The sequence below is a fragment of the Microtus pennsylvanicus genome, chromosome 20 (assembly GCF_037038515.1).
Source record: "Microtus pennsylvanicus isolate mMicPen1 chromosome 20, mMicPen1.hap1, whole genome shotgun sequence".
Taxonomy (NCBI): domain Eukaryota; kingdom Metazoa; phylum Chordata; class Mammalia; order Rodentia; family Cricetidae; genus Microtus; species Microtus pennsylvanicus.
Genome location: NC_134598.1, coordinates 10,329,529 through 10,346,791, shown reverse-complemented (window position 1 = coordinate 10,346,791; position 17,263 = coordinate 10,329,529). Strand labels below are relative to the sequence as shown.

General features: G+C 45.9%; 1 protein-coding gene and 1 non-coding gene across 2 annotated transcripts in view; both read right to left on the bottom strand.

Annotated features, from left to right (window-relative positions):
- The window catches only part of Cs (citrate synthase), a 25,189-nt gene extending 7,926 nt beyond the window's left edge, over nucleotides 1-17,263 (bottom strand). The window contains exons 1-6 of the mRNA XM_075954614.1: nucleotides 16,934-17,263; nucleotides 4,281-4,331; nucleotides 3,284-3,391; nucleotides 2,615-2,680; nucleotides 1,242-1,373; nucleotides 876-1,064 (exon numbers count right to left, since the gene is read on the bottom strand). Coding sequence (XP_075810729.1) covers nucleotides 876-1,064; nucleotides 1,242-1,373; nucleotides 2,615-2,680; nucleotides 3,284-3,391; nucleotides 4,281-4,331; nucleotides 16,934-16,975 — 588 coding nt within the window. The 5' untranslated portion in view covers nucleotides 16,976-17,263. The remainder of the gene's footprint in view (nucleotides 1-875; nucleotides 1,065-1,241; nucleotides 1,374-2,614; nucleotides 2,681-3,283; nucleotides 3,392-4,280; nucleotides 4,332-16,933) is intronic.
- On the bottom strand, nucleotides 4,638-4,765 carry LOC142839069 (U8 small nucleolar RNA). The gene has a single exon (XR_012908677.1). It is a non-coding gene; the product is annotated as a U8 small nucleolar RNA (small nucleolar RNA).

Sequence of the window (17,263 nt, the reverse complement as noted above, 5' to 3'; positions counted from 1 at the left end):
GTGATTAGCTATCAGTCCTCCTAGGCTACAGTGTGATTGGCTATCAGTCCTCCTAGACTACAGTGTGATTGGCTAACAGTCCTCCTAGGCTACAGTGTGATTGGCTAACAGTCCTCCTAGGCTACAGTGTGATTGGCTAACAGTCCTCCTAGGCTACAGTGTGATTATCTCAGTCCTCCTAGGCTACAGTGTGATTATCTCAGTCCTCCTAGGCTACAGTGTGATTAGCTATCAGTCCTCCTAGACTACAGTGTGATTGGCTATCAGTCCTCCTAGGCTACAGTGTGATTGGCTAACAGTCCTCCTAGGCTACAGTGTGATTAGCTATCAGTCCTCCTAGGCTACAATGTGATTAGCTATCAGTCCTCCTAGGCTACAGTGTGATTATCTCAGTCCTCCTAGGCTACAGTGTGATTATCTCAGTCCTCCTAGGCTACAGTGTGATTAGCTATCAGTCCTCCTAGGCTACAGTGTGATTAGCTATCAGTCCTCCTAGGCAAGAGTGTGATTAGCTATCACTCATCCAAATCCTAAGGCGTCATAAAAATTGTCCTTATTTGGGGCTGGTTCAGTGGACAGTGGTACCTGACAAACTGATCAATGGTACAAACTCTGTATGAGGAGAAAACAAATTCATAAGCTGTCTTCTGATCTTTACACACTATGAGTGCACAAACAAAATATAAATTAATAGGCAAAAAAACCAATTCTCTATTTTCTTTATAATTTTAACAAGTCTTATAGTAAATTTTTGTTTTAGTGTTAGGGATTGCCTCAGTTTGTGAAGTGGATTCCTCAACTAAGCCAGAAGTGTTCTTCACATTCAGATACTCCGAACCCCATTACAGTCCAACCACACAGCTCAAATTTCCTACCTCCCAGTACTTGGTTCGGTTGATTCCCTCTGCATAGGCACGAGCAAAGTTACTTTCACTGTTGAGGGCTGTGATGGCTGCACTGAGCTGAGACATGGGGTGCAGGTTAGTAGGAAAGTTGTCCAGCATGGTGACCACATGAGAAGGCAGAGCTGCCCTTTTGGCCCATTCTTGTGAGAGCCAAGATACCTGTGAAAAAGGAGATTCGCTCAGAAACGCCTGAGTACAATCCTCTCAGACGTAGTCAGACCCTGCTCACTTCTCGAAGCACTCTAAAAAACCCCAGCTATGGGCAGATGAAGATTAAATGCTGACGACTAGAGAAAAGCAAGGAAGGGGAATCAGAAGGGTCAATGTTGACCATACCTGTTCCTCTGTTGGCATCTGTCCAGTTACCAGCAGCCAAAATAGGCCCTCAGGTAGGGGTTCTTCCCCACCCTTAGCCTTAGGCAGTAGTTTCTGGCACTCAGGGATACTATGTCCTCGGAAACGTATGCCCTTGAGAAAGAAAATGACAATTGTGACCCAATTTATTAATCTGTCAGTCACAGAACAGACTAGTCCTAATCATCAATCATTTCAGTGGTAAACACACACTACTAAGCCTGAGCACCTGAGTGTGATCCCCGGGACTCACACAGTGATGCAAGAGAACCAACTCCCACAAGCTGTCCTCTGACCTCCACACTTACAATGTGAAATGTGGGACTTGTACCTGGGCACTTGTATGAGAACACGTACAAGAACAAGTATTTACTTAAAAGTTTACTTTATAGGCTGGAGAGATGGCTCAGTGTTTAAGAGCATTGCCTGCTCTTCCAAAGGTCCTGAGTTCAATTCCCAGCAACCACATGGTGGCGGCTCACAACCATCTGTAGTGAGGTCTGGTTGCCTCTTCTGGCCTTCAGGCATACACACAGACAGAATATTGTATACATAATAAATAAATAAATATTAAAAAAAGTTTACTTTATGTATGTATGCATGTGTATGTGTGTATAATTTATTTATTTACTTATTAAACAAACAAACAAAAAACAGGCATGGTGTCACACTCCTTTAATTCCAGCACTTGGGAGGCAGAAGAGACAAATCCCCGAGTTCAAGGCTAGTCTGTTCTATGTAGTAAGTTCCAGGACAGCCAGTGCTACACAGAGAAACCCTGTCTCAAAACAAAACAAAACAAAAACAGAAATAAACTGGCTCGAAAAAAACAAAATAGATAGATAAAACCACAACAAAAAAACCAAACAAACAAACCAAAAAAAAAAAAAAAAAAAAAAAGGAAAAGCTATATTAAATAATCGTTTTTTGAGGCAGAGCATGTCTATGTAGTCCTGGCACTCACCTTGAAGACCAAGGGTGGCCTCTGCCTACTGAGTGCTGGGACTAAAGATGTGGCTCTTTCTATTACTTTCAATTGTGTGTGGACGTGAGTGCATGAATTTGTGTGTGGGTGCAGTATGTCTTCTTAATTGCTAAGTCGCCTCTCTAGCCCATAAATGTGTTTTGTTTTTTCAACAACAACAACAAAAGTACCTGCCATGAGTTCAAAGCCAGTCCGGTGTATAACCACAAGTTCCAGACCTGCCCAGGCTATAACTTCAAACAAAAACAAAATCCTATTCTTCACATATTTATCCTGCCTTTGTTCTCTTACTCTGTACAGAGATGCACGAGAGGAAATTGTTTCCAGCTGTCCTAGTATGGACAATCACTGATAGACGATGATGTCTTACCTCATCAGGATCCAGAACTGATGTCTCATACACGAGTCCCTTCATACCTCTCATGCCGCCATACATCTAAGGAGAGAAGTGTGAGCAAGCATCACAGACTCGCCTGCAGCGGCTGGAGCTCCTGTGCTCAGAAGACCTTTACTCTCTCACCCATAATACTGTATTTGGGAGGTAGGTTCTGTCAAAGGCTGCTAGCTCAGGCAACGAGCATTTGCACCAGGTCACTACTGTTTCTTTAATGTACCTGCCTTTGCTTCCTTTTCTTATCTGTATTTTATTTTTCCTCATGACCATCCTTAATCCCCTCCACATTCCCAATGATGAGCTAAATGGAATTAGATCTGTTATGGGCAAAGGGAAAGGAGCACTGACTGAAGAGCTTAGGAAGTTATCCTAAGGCTGCTCCAGAGGATTCACTGGGCCTGCAGTCTAACTGGATGGCCGTGACAACAATCAGAAGACAGTCTGGCCCTAGCCGAAGCTGGGAACAGAACTATAAACTGTATCTATCTTTGTTCATAGGTGAACAAGGTTAGGCTTAATTATAAATTTGCAGGAAAAAAACAATTATTCTCTAAGGAATACCATAAAACCTAACATTTCATTAACAGCCAGTAAAGGAAATGGTACCTTTGTGGCATACGTCATCTAAGACACCACCGCCCTTACCATATCCACGGTGATTTGGCCAACCACTGTCTTCCCATGTTGCTGTCTGAAGGCTTTAATTCTGGCCTGCTCCTTAGGTATCAGATTGCTCAATACATCTTTCAAATTCTAGAAGGAGAAATAGAAGGGTTAAGAGGTCGTAAAACAGAGCTTCCTACTGTGAAGAACATATATGAAGACTGCACGGGGAGGAGTGAATGGGAGCTTCATTTTGCAGAAAGGAAAATGTCCTGGATATGGACAGTGATGTTCGCTTAATTAATAATTAAAAAAAGTCATAGCCGGGCGGTGGTGGCGCACGCCTTTAATCCCAGCACTTGGGAGGCAGAGGCAGGTGGAGCTCTGTGAGTTCGAGGCCAGCCTGGTCTACAGAGTTTCAGGACAATCAGGACTGCCCCACAGAGAAACCCTGTCTTGAAAAACTGAAAAAGTCAGCCACTCAAGAGGCCAAGGCAGAAAGATGAGTGAAGCCACCCTGTTTCAGGAATTTGATAAAAGGGATATAAGATCCTGTATTAGAATTTAAAACAAACAGTACATTTTATTTCATTTAGGGGTTATGAACATGCTTTCGTGGTAAAGTACTTGATACCATGTGTGAAACTCTGGGCTTAATGCTCAGCAGTACAGAAACTAAAGGGAAAACATTTGCTGTTTCCACAGCACTACACTACTGAATAAGAGGCTGGAGGGATGGCTCAGCGGTTAAGAGCTTTTCCAGAGGACCTGGGTTCAATTCCCAGCACCCACATGGCAGCTCACAACCATCTGTAACTCCAGTTCCAGGAGATCTGACCTACATGTAAGTAGGCACAACACCAATAAACATAAAATTTTCAAAAATATTTTGTAAACAATAGTAATAATAATAATCATCATAACAGTAACAATTATTGTTTAATTCCAATAGACTTAAGATAATAAGGCAAGTAGTTGCCAAACAGTGTGTCCTGAAGTCAGACTGCTACAATGATTCTGCATTCTTGACAGATCTTACCGTGGAAGAAGCACTGGCATGCCGGACAGCAAGAACAATGCAGGATGAGTTCTGCAAAGAGATTAAGACAAAATCCTTATGAATACCCTTCCCTTTTTAAACCACGAAGCTGCAGTGACTTTCACCTTAAGAACATCTGACATAAACTTTTATCAGGCCATAGATAGCCCTGGCAGAAGCCTGCTTCTCACATCCTCTAAGAGCTTGTCTCACACACGGGGTTGTTACACAGATTTAACTGTCAACAGGAAGGTGGCCGGGTACTGCTGCAGTGCTCTCTCCACCCGCTGACAGCCTCAGGCAGGGCAGCCTTTCACAAGAGCATCTCCAACCCTCTGCTTCTGTTTCTTCCTGAGAAGCAGACAAGAGCAAGCAGGGTGTTGCATGTAGTGACTGTAAAAGACGCTAATCACAACTGATGCACACTTTAATCATGTTCTGTCTTGCCCCCTGAAAAGAGGAATAAATAAATTATCCACTTACCATCCTATAACTCCAGTTCTGGGGAATCCAGTGCCTACTTCTAGCCCCTGCAGGTACCAGGCATTCAAGTGGTGCTCAGGCACACATGCAAAAACACCCATTCACATAAAATTAAAAATTACAAGAAAAAGGAAAATTAAATAAATTAGAGGAATTTTGAAAGTAATAAGTCACCCTGGAAACTATGTGTGACATCTGTTTTAAGTGTCAACTTGAGAGTATTTCTTTAGGATTTATTTACTCATTTAGTGTGCACTGGGGCTCTGCCTGCATGTTTATCTGTGTGACGGTGTCAGATCCCTTGGAACTGAAGTTACAGATGGTTGTGAGCTGCCATGTGGGTGCTGGGAATTGAACCTGGATCCTTTGGAAGAGCAGCAGTGCTCTTAATATCTGAGCCATTTCTTCAGCCCAACTTGAGAGAGTATTAAAAACACCTCAAGTAAAGATGCTTCCAGAAGAGATTAGAATGGGAGCCTGAGTGGACTAAGTGGCTCCTCAACATGGGTATGAACCTCATCAGCAGGGCGCCTCATAGAGCAAAACTAGGAAAGGTAAATCAGCCTCTTGTCTCTCCCAGCTAGAAATACTTTTCTCCAAACATAGACAGCAGACCTCTGCCTCTGCACACATGACTGACTGACACTGGCAATTCTCAGGCTCTCTGACTTACGGACTTGAACTGAAACCCACTACCACTATTCCTGGTATCCTGCTCACTTCTATAACTGTGTGAATATGCACACATACATACATAGATATACACACAAATATAATTTTTATTTTTTCAGGCAAAGTTCCTTCACGTTGCTCTGGCTGTCTCTGTCTCCCGAGGTCTGGTGTGGAGGTGTGTGCCACCACTCCCGGGGTCTGGTGTGGAGGTGTGTGCCACCACTCCCGAGGTCTGGTGTGGAGGTGTGTGCCACCACTCCCGAGGTCTGGTGTGGAGGTGTGTGCCACCACTCCCGGGGTCTGGTGTGGAGGTGTGTGCCACCACTCCCGGGGTCTGGTGTGGAGGTGTGTGCCACCACTCCCGGGGTCTGGTGTGGAGGTGTGTGCCACCACTCCCGAGGTCTGGTGTGGAGGTGTGTGCCACCACTCCCGAGGTCTGGTGTGGAGGTGTGTGCCACCACTCCCGGGGTCTGGTGTGGAGGTGTGTGCCACCACTCCCGGGGTCTGGTGTGGAGGTGTGTGCCACCACTCCCGGGGTCTGGTGTGGAGGTGTGTGCCACCACTCCCGGGGTCTGGTGTGGAGGTGAGTGCCACCACTCCCGAGGTCTGGTGTGGAGGTGTGTGCCACCACTCCCGGGGTCTGGTGTGGAGGTGTGTGCCACCACTCCCGGGGTCTGGTGTGGAGGTGTGTGCCACCACTCCCGGGGTCTGGTGTGGAGGTGTGTGCCACCACTCCCGGGGTCTGGTGTGGAGGTGTGTGCCACCACTCCCGGGGTCTGGTGTGGAGGTGTGTGCCACCACTCCGGCATTTTCATCCGTCATCTACGTGCACTGTACACACAACTCTTACTGACTCTAAACAATGACTAACAAACTATCCAAAATGATCAAGGAAAAATTCGTGTTAGACCTTTAATTACAACGAACACAGAATACTTCATCTGGAAAGGAAAGCTGCGCATGGGATGGTGCCTATCTGTGACAGAGCCAGGCCAAGTCTGCAGAGATGGCTCGGCAGCAGGAGCACCAGCTGCTCTTCCAGAGGACCCGCAGTTTCCAGCAGCCACACTGCAGCTCACAACCATCTATAACTAATTCTAAGAAACCCAATGACCTCTTCTGCTTCCACAGGCACCAAGCACAGATGGTACACAGTCATACATGTAGACACAAAAAATAATTTTAAAAAATGGAAAACTAAAATAAGGGGTATGAGGATGTAACTCAAGCACTTGCCTAACATGCACAAACCCATGGATTACCCCGCCCCCAGCACTCCGGAAACGTTATACAGTGATGCAGTTTATAATCCCAGCACCCAGGAGAATCAGAGTAAGATCACCCTCAACTGCATGAATTTGAGCCCAGTCTCCAGCCAAAAGAGATTACATCCCCAAGAATAAATAAAAACAAACTAATGGAAATTCAGACTTGGATCTCAGACTTAATTTCAACCTACAGTTTACACGAAAAGCACAGCAAATCCTAAATACAGGCCTGCCATTTTCATCCTGTTGCCTTGGCTATGAGACCCTAACATAAACCTCACTGTTCAATTCTCTAAAATGGTAATTAAAAAGCCAATGTTAGGGTGTGGGAGATGGCTCAGTGGGCAAGAGTGTTTACTCTGCAAGCTTAAAGCATATGCACCCTCATAAAAGCCAGACATCAACACTAAATTGTATTTTGTTAAATCTTGAAGCATTTTGTTATCAAATAAATGTGACCAGTAAGTTCTTTTCGGAATGTTTTGACATTTATGTTAAATGCCATTTCTAGTCCATAACTAGTATCTTGCAAAAATATAGACTGTTAGAAAAAAAACAACACTAAGAACAAAATAGGCATAACAAGCCGGGCGGTGGTGGCGCACGCCTTTAATCCCAGCACTCGGGAGGCAGAGGCAGGTGGATCTCTGTGAGTTCGAGACCAGCCTGGTCTACAAGAGCTAGTTCCAGGACAGGCTCCAAAGCCACAGAGAAACCCTGCCTCGAAAAACCAAAAAAAAAAAAAAAGGCATAACAGCTTGTAGCTATAACTCAGAAACTGGATCCTAAGAGTTTTGGCCAGTCAACCTAGCCAAAAATGTGTGAGCTTCCTGTCCCCAAGGCATTAAAGCAGACAGTGACGGAAGACACCCAAACTTGTCCTGCACACTGCCACGCGGCATTCACCACTGGTCTTGTATGGCATGGTGGTAACATCCTTGTAATCCCAGCGCTACAAAAGCTGAAGCAGCTGAAGACTCAAGTTCCAGGCTAGCCTGGGCTACAGAGAGAAACCATGTTTTTGAAAAAAGAAAAGAGCCAGGCGACATGGTCACAGGCCTACAATACAATCAGTTGGAAGGTATGTAGAGGGAGAGATCAGGAATTCCCTATCAGTCTCAGCTACACAACATATCCAGTTGAGGAGCCTAAGCTCTGTGAGAGCCTATCTCAAAAGTGGGAGGGGGCAGAGAGTTGTATTGGCTGTAACAATCCATCAAGTGCCCAAACTCTGGTCTAGTCAGAATTCATCACAGGAAGAAATCTGTCAAACCCTAGGAAAGGGTAAATGGCTAATTTCATTTAATAACAAGACCTCAACTTCCTATTTTCTTGGGAGGGATATCATTTTTAGCTTTTTTGAGATAGGATCACTTATGGTACAGGTTGTTCCTGAACTCACCATATAGGCAAGGCTGGCCTCAAACTCCTGTTCCTTCTGCTCTCTCCCAGTGCTGGGACAGCAGGTTTTTCTGAGACAGGGTGTTCTGGAACTCAGTATATAATCACACTAACCTGGAACGCCTGTCAGCACTCCTGCCTAAAGCCCTCAAACTTCACTGGCAGCACTAAGAGCGCTGAGGATGGCCTTACACAGTAAGCTCAGGTCACACCACTGATGGGGCAGGCGAATCACTTCTCAACGTCTTCCCCCCAGCTCCTCCCCAGCCCTGGAGCTGTGACAGCTGAGATTTGGGCATCTGGTTGCTTGCCACAAGTAGTCACTTCACTGATCAGCAGCTGTCAGGTGAGGCAGGCAGTCACTTCACTCAATTGGTCAGTTCCTTCATGGGGAGAGCCAGAGAGACTGCTAAAGCTTGGTGAATAATGGCTGACAGCCAGGAGTCCCAACGGGGGAAAGTGGAAACACCACAACCATTAGGAGGTTTTTGTTTTAACTCACATGCTGGTGCCTTGAGCTTTCTTGTTTTATTTGCTTGTTTGCTTGTTTGTTTAGGTTTTTTCAAGATAGGATTTAATCTGTGTAACAGTTCTAGCTAGGCTTGAACTCACAGAGATCTTTTTTAATTTACTGAGACAGGATCTCATGTAGCCCAGGCTGGCTTTGAATCCACGCTCCTCTTGTGGACTCCTTAGGGCTGGGATTACAGGTGTGCTTGTTTTTCACCTGAATGATGGCTTGTGTCATTTCTCAGACAAGGTCCCACTATGTAGCCCACCCTGGCCTGGATCCTGTCTTGGGCTCATGAGAGTGGGACTGCAGGCACAGGTATAGCCCTGTGAGTCTGCTATTACTGATGGAAGTGGAGTACGGTTCTCAGATGTGCTGATAATACATCACAGCCTCCATCTTACAGGGCAACGAGGGGAAAAGACCAATGAGTTATATGGAGGTAATGCTTCAAAGAACTTTTCTATATTACTTAAGAATATTCCGGCTAAAGGGCTGAAGAGATGGCTCAGTGGTTAAGAGCACTGGCTACTCTTCTAGAGGAGCTGGGTTCAATTCCCAGCACCCACATGGCAGCTCACAACTGCTTGTAACTCCAGTTCTAGGAGATCTGACACTTCACATCAATGCATATAAAATAAAGTTAAATAAATCTGAAAAAAGAATATTCTTGCTAAAATAGGACAGTGAGCAAATGTGAACTACTACTCCGCACTCATGAACCTTGTCTGGATAGCCACTGAATACGGTTGTTGGACCCTTATTCCTCTCACCTTATTAACACTAATTCCTATGAAGGGTTCTCTTTTACAGGGACATTTTTTCTTTGCTCTCCATTCTAGGCACCTCATCCTACATTTCCAGGACCTCCAACATTAAAGATTTGAGAGAGGCCAGACATAATGTCAAAATCCTTAATCCCAGCACTCAGAAGAGGCAGGCGTATCTCTGTGAATTTAAGACTAGCCTGGTCTATACAGAGTTCCAAGACAGCCAGGAATACACAGACCCTGTCTTTAAAAAAAAAAAAAAAAAAAACTAGGGTAGTGGTGGTGGAAAGATGGCTTGGTGGTTAAGAGAGCCTGGGTTCAATTCCCAGCGCGTACAGAGTGGCTCACAACTGTCAGTAACTCCACTTCCAGGGTATCCATTGCCATCTTTTGGCCTCTTCAGGTATCAGGCATGCACACAGTGCATAGACAAACATGCAGACAAAACTCCTATACACATAAAACAAAACAGAAAGAAGTCTTGAGAAAAAGCACCCTGATTTTAACAAGACACTGTCAACAACAGATGACTGAGCAAGGGGGAAGCACATACAATACCAGAACTCACCCATAACCAGTAGGAAAAATCTTAAGCTACTGGGGCTTCTAATGCAGAAAGAACTGCTTGTATTAAGAAAAAAGAAGCTGGGTTGTGGTGGCTCACCACTTTGATTTGATCCCAGCACTTAGGAGGCAGAGGCAGGTGGATCTGGTCTACAAAGCAAGTTCCAGGACCGCTAGGGCTGTTACATAGAAATGCTGCCTCAAAAAAACAAAATAAATGAAAGAAAGAGAGAGAAAACAAACAAACAAGCTAGGAGTGGTGATGCCCTCTGGAGGGAGAAGCAGACAGATCTGAGAGTTCAAGGTCAGCTTGCTCTATACAGTGAGTTCCAGATCAGCCAGGCATACATAGTGAGACTCTACCAAAAAGATGATGGGCAGGAGAGATGGCACAGTGGCTCAGACTGCCTTACCAGAGTTCAGTTCCTAGCGCCAATGCTGGACAGCTCACATCCCCTGCAACTCTAGCTAAGCGGGGTGTGGGGGTGGTTGTTAGGGGGCTTGAAGCCACTGCTCTCAGAGGGCAAACATACAAACACACTCAGAACGAAATAAATCAAAAAAAAAAAAAAATGAAATAAATCAGGCAGAGTACAGTGGTGCTCACCTTTAATCCTAGCACTGGAGACACAGAGGCCAAACAGACCTGTGAATTCGAGGACAGCCTGGTCCACACATCAAGTTCTAGAACAGCCAGGGCTATCTCGTGAGACTTTGTTTCAAAAATAAATAAAAACTGTCTCCTTATCATATCAATCTCAAAAACAAATAAGACACGAAGCAGTGTCATGGTGGTGCACATTTATAGTCTTAGCCCTTGAAAGGGAGTTTAAAGCATGCCTCACTTACGTGGGATCCTGTCTCAGAGAAACTCAAAGAGAAACCAAAGAAAAATCAAGTCAGGCAGTGGTGGTACACACCTTTAATCCCAGCACGTGGGAGGCAGAGGCAGAGGCAGGCGGATCTCTGTGAATTCGAGGCCAGCCTAGTCTACAGAACAAGTTCTACACAGAGAAACCCTGTCTCAAAAAAAAAAGAAAAAAAAAAGAAAGAAAGAAAAAAGAAAAAGGAAGGAAGAAAGAAAAAAAGAAAGAGAGAAAAATCAAAACATACAACGACAACAAAAATTTGGCCTAGGACAAAGAATCCTCTTTCCAGAACCAGGTCAGAGAGAACTAAAGCCATCGGAAGCCTGTGTTTCACAATGGTCATGCTGGAAGCCGGCCTGCAGGGTTTGGGCAGGCTACTCACAGCCCTAGCAGAGCAGTCCAGACCTCGCACGCCACCCCCAAAGCTAACAGTAGTTCTCTCAATAATTCTGTCATTTCCCTTTAAAAATGTTTAACCATGGAACTATTAAGTGCTTGAGTGACACAGACAGACACACCATGGCTTTGGTGTCAGAGAACAAATGAAGGAATTGATTCTGTCTTTCCAACATGTGGGATGGGAGTGGTTATCAGGCCTGGTGGTCAAGTGCCTTTACCTGCTGAGCCATCTTGCTGGTTCCCACTTGCCCCTTTCTATCAGTAGGAAGTCCTACTTGCCTACAGGTCCACCAATTATTCAGACAGGAAGACCATAAAAAAATAACACTCAAACCTCCGAAAAGGACTGAGTTGCCAAATAGAAAACAACGAATAGTCTTAGCTTTTTGTCTCAGCAGAAACTTATTCTGTTCTTTAGGTCTGCTTATTTTATTACGTACTTTTTGGTTAGTTTCAAACTCACAGAGACACATCTGCCTCCAGAATGAAGTAAATAAAGTAACTGCCAACATGCCTAGCTTATAAAATTTATTTTTAAAGATTGCTTTTATGTCCGAGTATGCCATTGTGTGCAGGTACCCAAGAAGACCAGAGGAGGGCGTAGGATCCCCTGGACCTGGAGGTAAAGGCAATTGTAAGGCCACCCTGTGTGGGTGCTGGGAACCAAACTCAGGTCTTCTACAAGAGTAGTTCCTGCCCTTAACGGATTCACCATCTCTGCAGAGTCAATTTGCTGTTCTTTTTTTTTAACGTATTAACCTTTACTACTTTTAATTTAGAAAGTTATGCCGGGGCTGGTGAAAAGGTCCAGCAAGTAGAAGCCCTTTCTGCCAAGCCTGATGATCTGCGTTTGCAGGAGAAAAAAATGAACGCATATAAACTGTCCTGACATCCAGAGTGCTGTGACACACACACACACACACACACACACACACTAAAGTACTGATGTGTCACCTCAACACTTTCCTGGAAATACTAATGATTTCCTTACTGCTGCTAGTTTGCTTTTGTTTTTGGCTCCTAAGACTCTGCTCTAGGTTTTACAAGAATTCATTCCTAAATCATGTGAAAAAATAAGCTGGGTATGGTGGGTCACGCTTGTAATCCAAGCATCACACATCATCAGTCCAAAAAATATAAACTGTCAGATTCTATCCACGTCTTCAGAATCACGATGTGATCCAGCACCCAGGTAATAACGCCCCAGAGTCTGGGCAGCTGTGAGAACGGGCAGACGCTGAGAAGACACTGAGAAGGTGCCTCACCGCTTCAGATTCCACACCCTACTCATCCTCCCCGAAAGTACTGACGTGAGGCACAGGAATTACTGTGCGGCTCTAGCTCAGAGCCACAACTGGTTTCCTGGGCTAGCAGGCTCAGATTCTAAGAACCAGAAATGACATAGATCCCTTCTCAATTACACTGACTACACTTCTGTCCTTGAAGCCTGTCCATTTATGCCCTGACTTCATATTCACCTGCTCCCAATTTAAAGGCAGGTAAGAACAAAGAGACTTATCTCACAATTAACACAAGGTAACCTCCACTTGGTCAAGAAAGGTAAATACACAGAGATCAGAGCCCTGCCTTCAAAAGTTTCAGGTGTTAAGCATAATTTCATGGGAGAAAAATGATTGCTTTGTTAAAATTAACTGTGGACTAGGTTTATAGGGGGCATGCTGCAAGTCACTGTTAATGTAAAACTGCACTCATCTAGAGAAGAAATTCTCACTGGCACAAAATTCCCTTCAGGGTGGATGAGGAGGATGGTACAAGCCTCTAACTCCAGCACCTGGGACAGACTTAATGGGAGGCAGGTGGATCCCTGAATCAAGGCCCATCTTGTCTACAAAGTAAGTTTCAGAACAGCTAGGTTAAGAGAAACCCTGTCTCAAAAAAAAAAAAAAAAACAACAACACAACAACAAAACAAAAAACCTAAACCAAAGGAAGAGAAAGAGCCCTGGACCAGACTGGGATACAGGATGAGATTCTGTCTTAGCCCTTTTAGACGGGGCTAACTAAGCATGCTGACTTCAAAAGCCTCCAGGTGAACCTGTGCTCCTATTCAATTCCTAGCCTAACTACAGACCCAGGCACACGTGAAACACCAGGACAAAACCCAGGTCAAGTATGGATAGGTATAAACTACACACCTCCTGGCCAAGATCTATTTATCTGTCTACATAGACTGGGGGCAGGGGGATAAAAATAATTTTTCCCTTCTAATTGTTTTTAATTTTTTCCCTTAACATGTAGTCCCCAGCTGGCCTGAAACTTTTGGGATGTGAGCTCTTCCTACATTCCTGTCTCAGCTTCTCCAGTCCTGCAATCACAACCGTACATTAGTGAGGTAATTCCAGCACATGCACACATGGGCACACACATTCTGGAGAGTGATAAACCTTGGGTCTAACAGTCTGAGCACTGGCTCAATGGAATGGAGCGCTGCCTGCAGAGCCCGAGGTCCCAGGTAAGTGAGTTTGTACTGTGTTGTGTGTCTCTGGGCCTGTACTGTCTGTGTGCCGTGTGAGTGCCGTGTGCTTGCATAATTAATCAGAAAAAAACAAGTTTGGGGGCTGGAGAGATGGCTCAGTGGTTAAGAGTACTGGCTGCTCTTCCAGAGGTCCTGAGTTCGATTCCCAGCAACCACATGGTGGCTGACAACCATCTCTAATGAGATCTGGCACCCTCCTCTGGCGTGCGGGCATACATGGAAGCAGAATGTTGTATACTTAATAAATAAATCTTAAAAAAAATAAATAAACCTTGGGTCTTACACACTCAAAGCAAACACTCTATTTCTGAGCTCTATCTCCTTATTTTTACTTTTCAGGGTTTCTCTGTGTAGCCCTGGCTGTCCTGGAACTCGCTCTGTGTAGACTAGGTTAGCCTTGAGCTCAGAGATCCGCCTACCACCACTGCCTGGCTTACCTTCTTAGTAAAGCCTCTTTTAATATTAAAAAGTAAAGATTTATTACCAATGACTAATCAAACTGGAAGCTAATTTAGAAATTAGCTTAGGCAGATAAGAGCGATGCTGATATAATAAGGATCCTCAAAATTCCAGTTATACTGCAGACTCTCAAAATTCTACTCCTTAATTTTGTTAGGCTTTTACAGTTTTATGTTTCTGTGGTTTTGTTTTATTGTTAACTGTTCTCTCTCCATGTGTGTCTGTTTGTACACATTCATGCTGTGTGTCAGAGTGACTTCAGGTGTCTTCCTCTACTGCCCTTCACCGTATTAACTTTTACAGTCTCTCATTCAAATCTGTTTCTGCTGGCTGACTGGCAGAGTTCCCATCTTGTGCCCAATCTTCCTCCATCCCAGCACTATGAGGGTTATAGGCACATGTAAGATAGGCTATTGTTATACCGTGACACATCTAAACGGCCAACAGCTACAGCAGGGACTTCTGGACACAGAGCTGGCGGTGTTGCCAGCAAGATGGGCAAAGCAGAGTAAAGGTAGCCAATCCACATAAAGGAATGTAGATTACAAGAGATGGGCTCATTTAAGATAAGAGCTAGTGGGACAAGCCTAAGCCATAGTCTAAGCTTTAATTAATAACCTTTGCGTCATCTGTTTTTGTGAGCTGGCAGCCCTCCAGAAAAGTCTGTCTACAAGGTAGGGATATGAACTCAGGTCCTTATGCTTGCCAAGAGCAAAGCACTTACCCTTTGAGTTCAAGTTTATGTATGCATAAACTGTATGCAGCCCTGGTTGACCCTGAATTTGGTTTTTTGTTTTGTTTTGCTTTTTATATTTTTTGAGACAGGGTTTCTTTGTGTAACAGTTCTAGCTGTCCTGGAACTCAATTTGTAGACCAGGCTGGTCTCGAACTCAGAGATCTGCCTGCCTCTGGCTCCCGAGTGCTGAAATTAAAGGCGTCCCACACTGCTTGGCGACCTTGAATTTGTGATGGTTCCACCACCTAAGTTCCCAGGATCTGCTTCTGGGCTTTGCTCATTTTTTTAAATTTTATTTTATTTTATTTTGGTTTTTCGAGACAGGGTTTCTCTGTAGCTTTGGTGCCTGTCCTGGAACTAGCTCTTGTAGACCAGGCTGACCTCAAACTCCCAGAGATCCACCTGCCTCTGCGTCCTGAGTGCTGGGATTAAAGGCGTGCGCCACCACCGCCCGGCTGGGCTTTGCTCATTTTAAGCCTTACCCCTTTTCTTGGAGGTAGGGTGTACTGTAGCTCAGTATGTAGCTTGTCTCCACTCCCCAAATGCTGGGAAGACAGGTAGGCACTGCCACACCCCACGCAAGGCAGGTACGCACTGCCACACCCGATGCAAGGCAAGTACTTCATCAACTAAGTCCAAAAGACTTCTAAGGTTTCCAGAATGGCAGCACAGTCATCCCCAAAACATTCTGAGATTTCCTAGGGCCCTAACAGACACGATAAACTCAAAAGGTAAATTCAGAGACTTTTTCAAGTTAAGTTGTGTTAAGACTATCTGGTCTGGGTGAGCAGCTCTGAAATGATCTAATTATAGGTCCGCTATTCTGCCAAAACACTGTCTAAAGCTTGCTTCATTTCCCAAGAGGATTCCTTACCCAGTTCCCTGGCAGCAGGAGTAGCAACAGACAAGGCAGACAAGTATCTACCAAGTAAGAAGTTTCTACCTTGTTTCTGGGTGCTTGCTCAGAAGAACCCCAAGATAAATTCTACAGGTTCTGTGGCACACCTGGCAACTATGAATTACACAGATCAAGTCAAAACCATTCTGCCTTTCTTCTTTTTTCCAGGTATATTCAGCTTCAAGCTGTCTACGGAAGAGAGAAACCCTAAGTTCTTTACAGAAGTCAAGGTCGTTGGTGGGACTGTCCCCACTTGGAGTAGGGGGCTGAATCTCTGCTAAAAGCGCCGAGCTACACGGAGCCCAAAGCAGAGATTAATCTGAAATTAGAGTTATTACTTGGACTTGAATTCCTGGATTCAAAAAAGCAAAAATGTCCAAGCCAGGGTGTAAGAGGAAGTACTCTTGGTTAGAGGAGACTTAAGACTAGCAAGAAAACCCGCACGAGTAAGGAGTACAATTGGTCATGTGACCTTGGTTGGTTGCTACTCCGCTGGCCGGTCTTCATTTATTGGCCTGCAGCTTGGGGGAACAACCTTTCTGGTTCTTGCTCGAGTCATCAGTGATATTCTATCAGCAGGTTTAACAAATGCCCCACCCTATCCTAGCTCCTCCTATGTACAGTTGACTCCCAAGGACAAAGAGGTGCTGGGGGCTCTACCCTGACAAAACTGACCCGGCCGGGTCACTCAAAGGCCTCAATTACAATGAGAAACGGAACAGGTCCTGACAGGACTCTCCCTACAAAGCAGAGCCCAAATTAGCCCCGGCTCCAGCACAGTCGTTCACCCCCACGCCTCCTCCAAACAATTCTATCCCCCAACTCCGGCTGCACGCCACACCTCTACTCTCGAGCCCTTCGGCCAGAACCGGCATCCCTGACTTGCACCTCGGAGGTGACAGTCAGACCGGGCCCGGGCGGCCGGGGATCGCAGGCCGGCGCCGGAAGGAAGGGCAGCGCGGCACATGGCCTAGCCGCTCCGGAACGGCTGGCGGCCGGCCAAGGCCGGGCCCCTTTAAGGCGCGGAGGGATGCGCTCCGGGGCGGGAGGGAGGCTCGGTGCCGGAGGGCCTGCGGTCGCCTCGGCCCCACCCCGCGACGACGCGCTTCCCTCCCTGAGCGGCTCACCTTGGCTCCCCAGAGCCGGGCTGCCGCAGTGAGGAGAGCCATGGCGGGCGAACTCCGGGACCTGGCGGGAAGGAACGCGGGGAGAGAGAGAGCTGCAGCTCCGACGGGAACGGCCGCCGCTGCAACGGAGACCGCGCCAACCGGCGGACAAGGTTGAAAGGAGGCGGCTGCAGGAGAGGGTGGACGAACCGGCAGAGGCGCCCAGCCCAGGGTCCTCAGCGAGGCCCCGCCCCCCGGCCGAAACCCGATCCCGCCCCTCGCCGGGGAGTCCCCGCGGGCTCGGCCATTGGCCCGAGGTGGAAAGGGGGCGGGACTTGAGCCACTGACAGA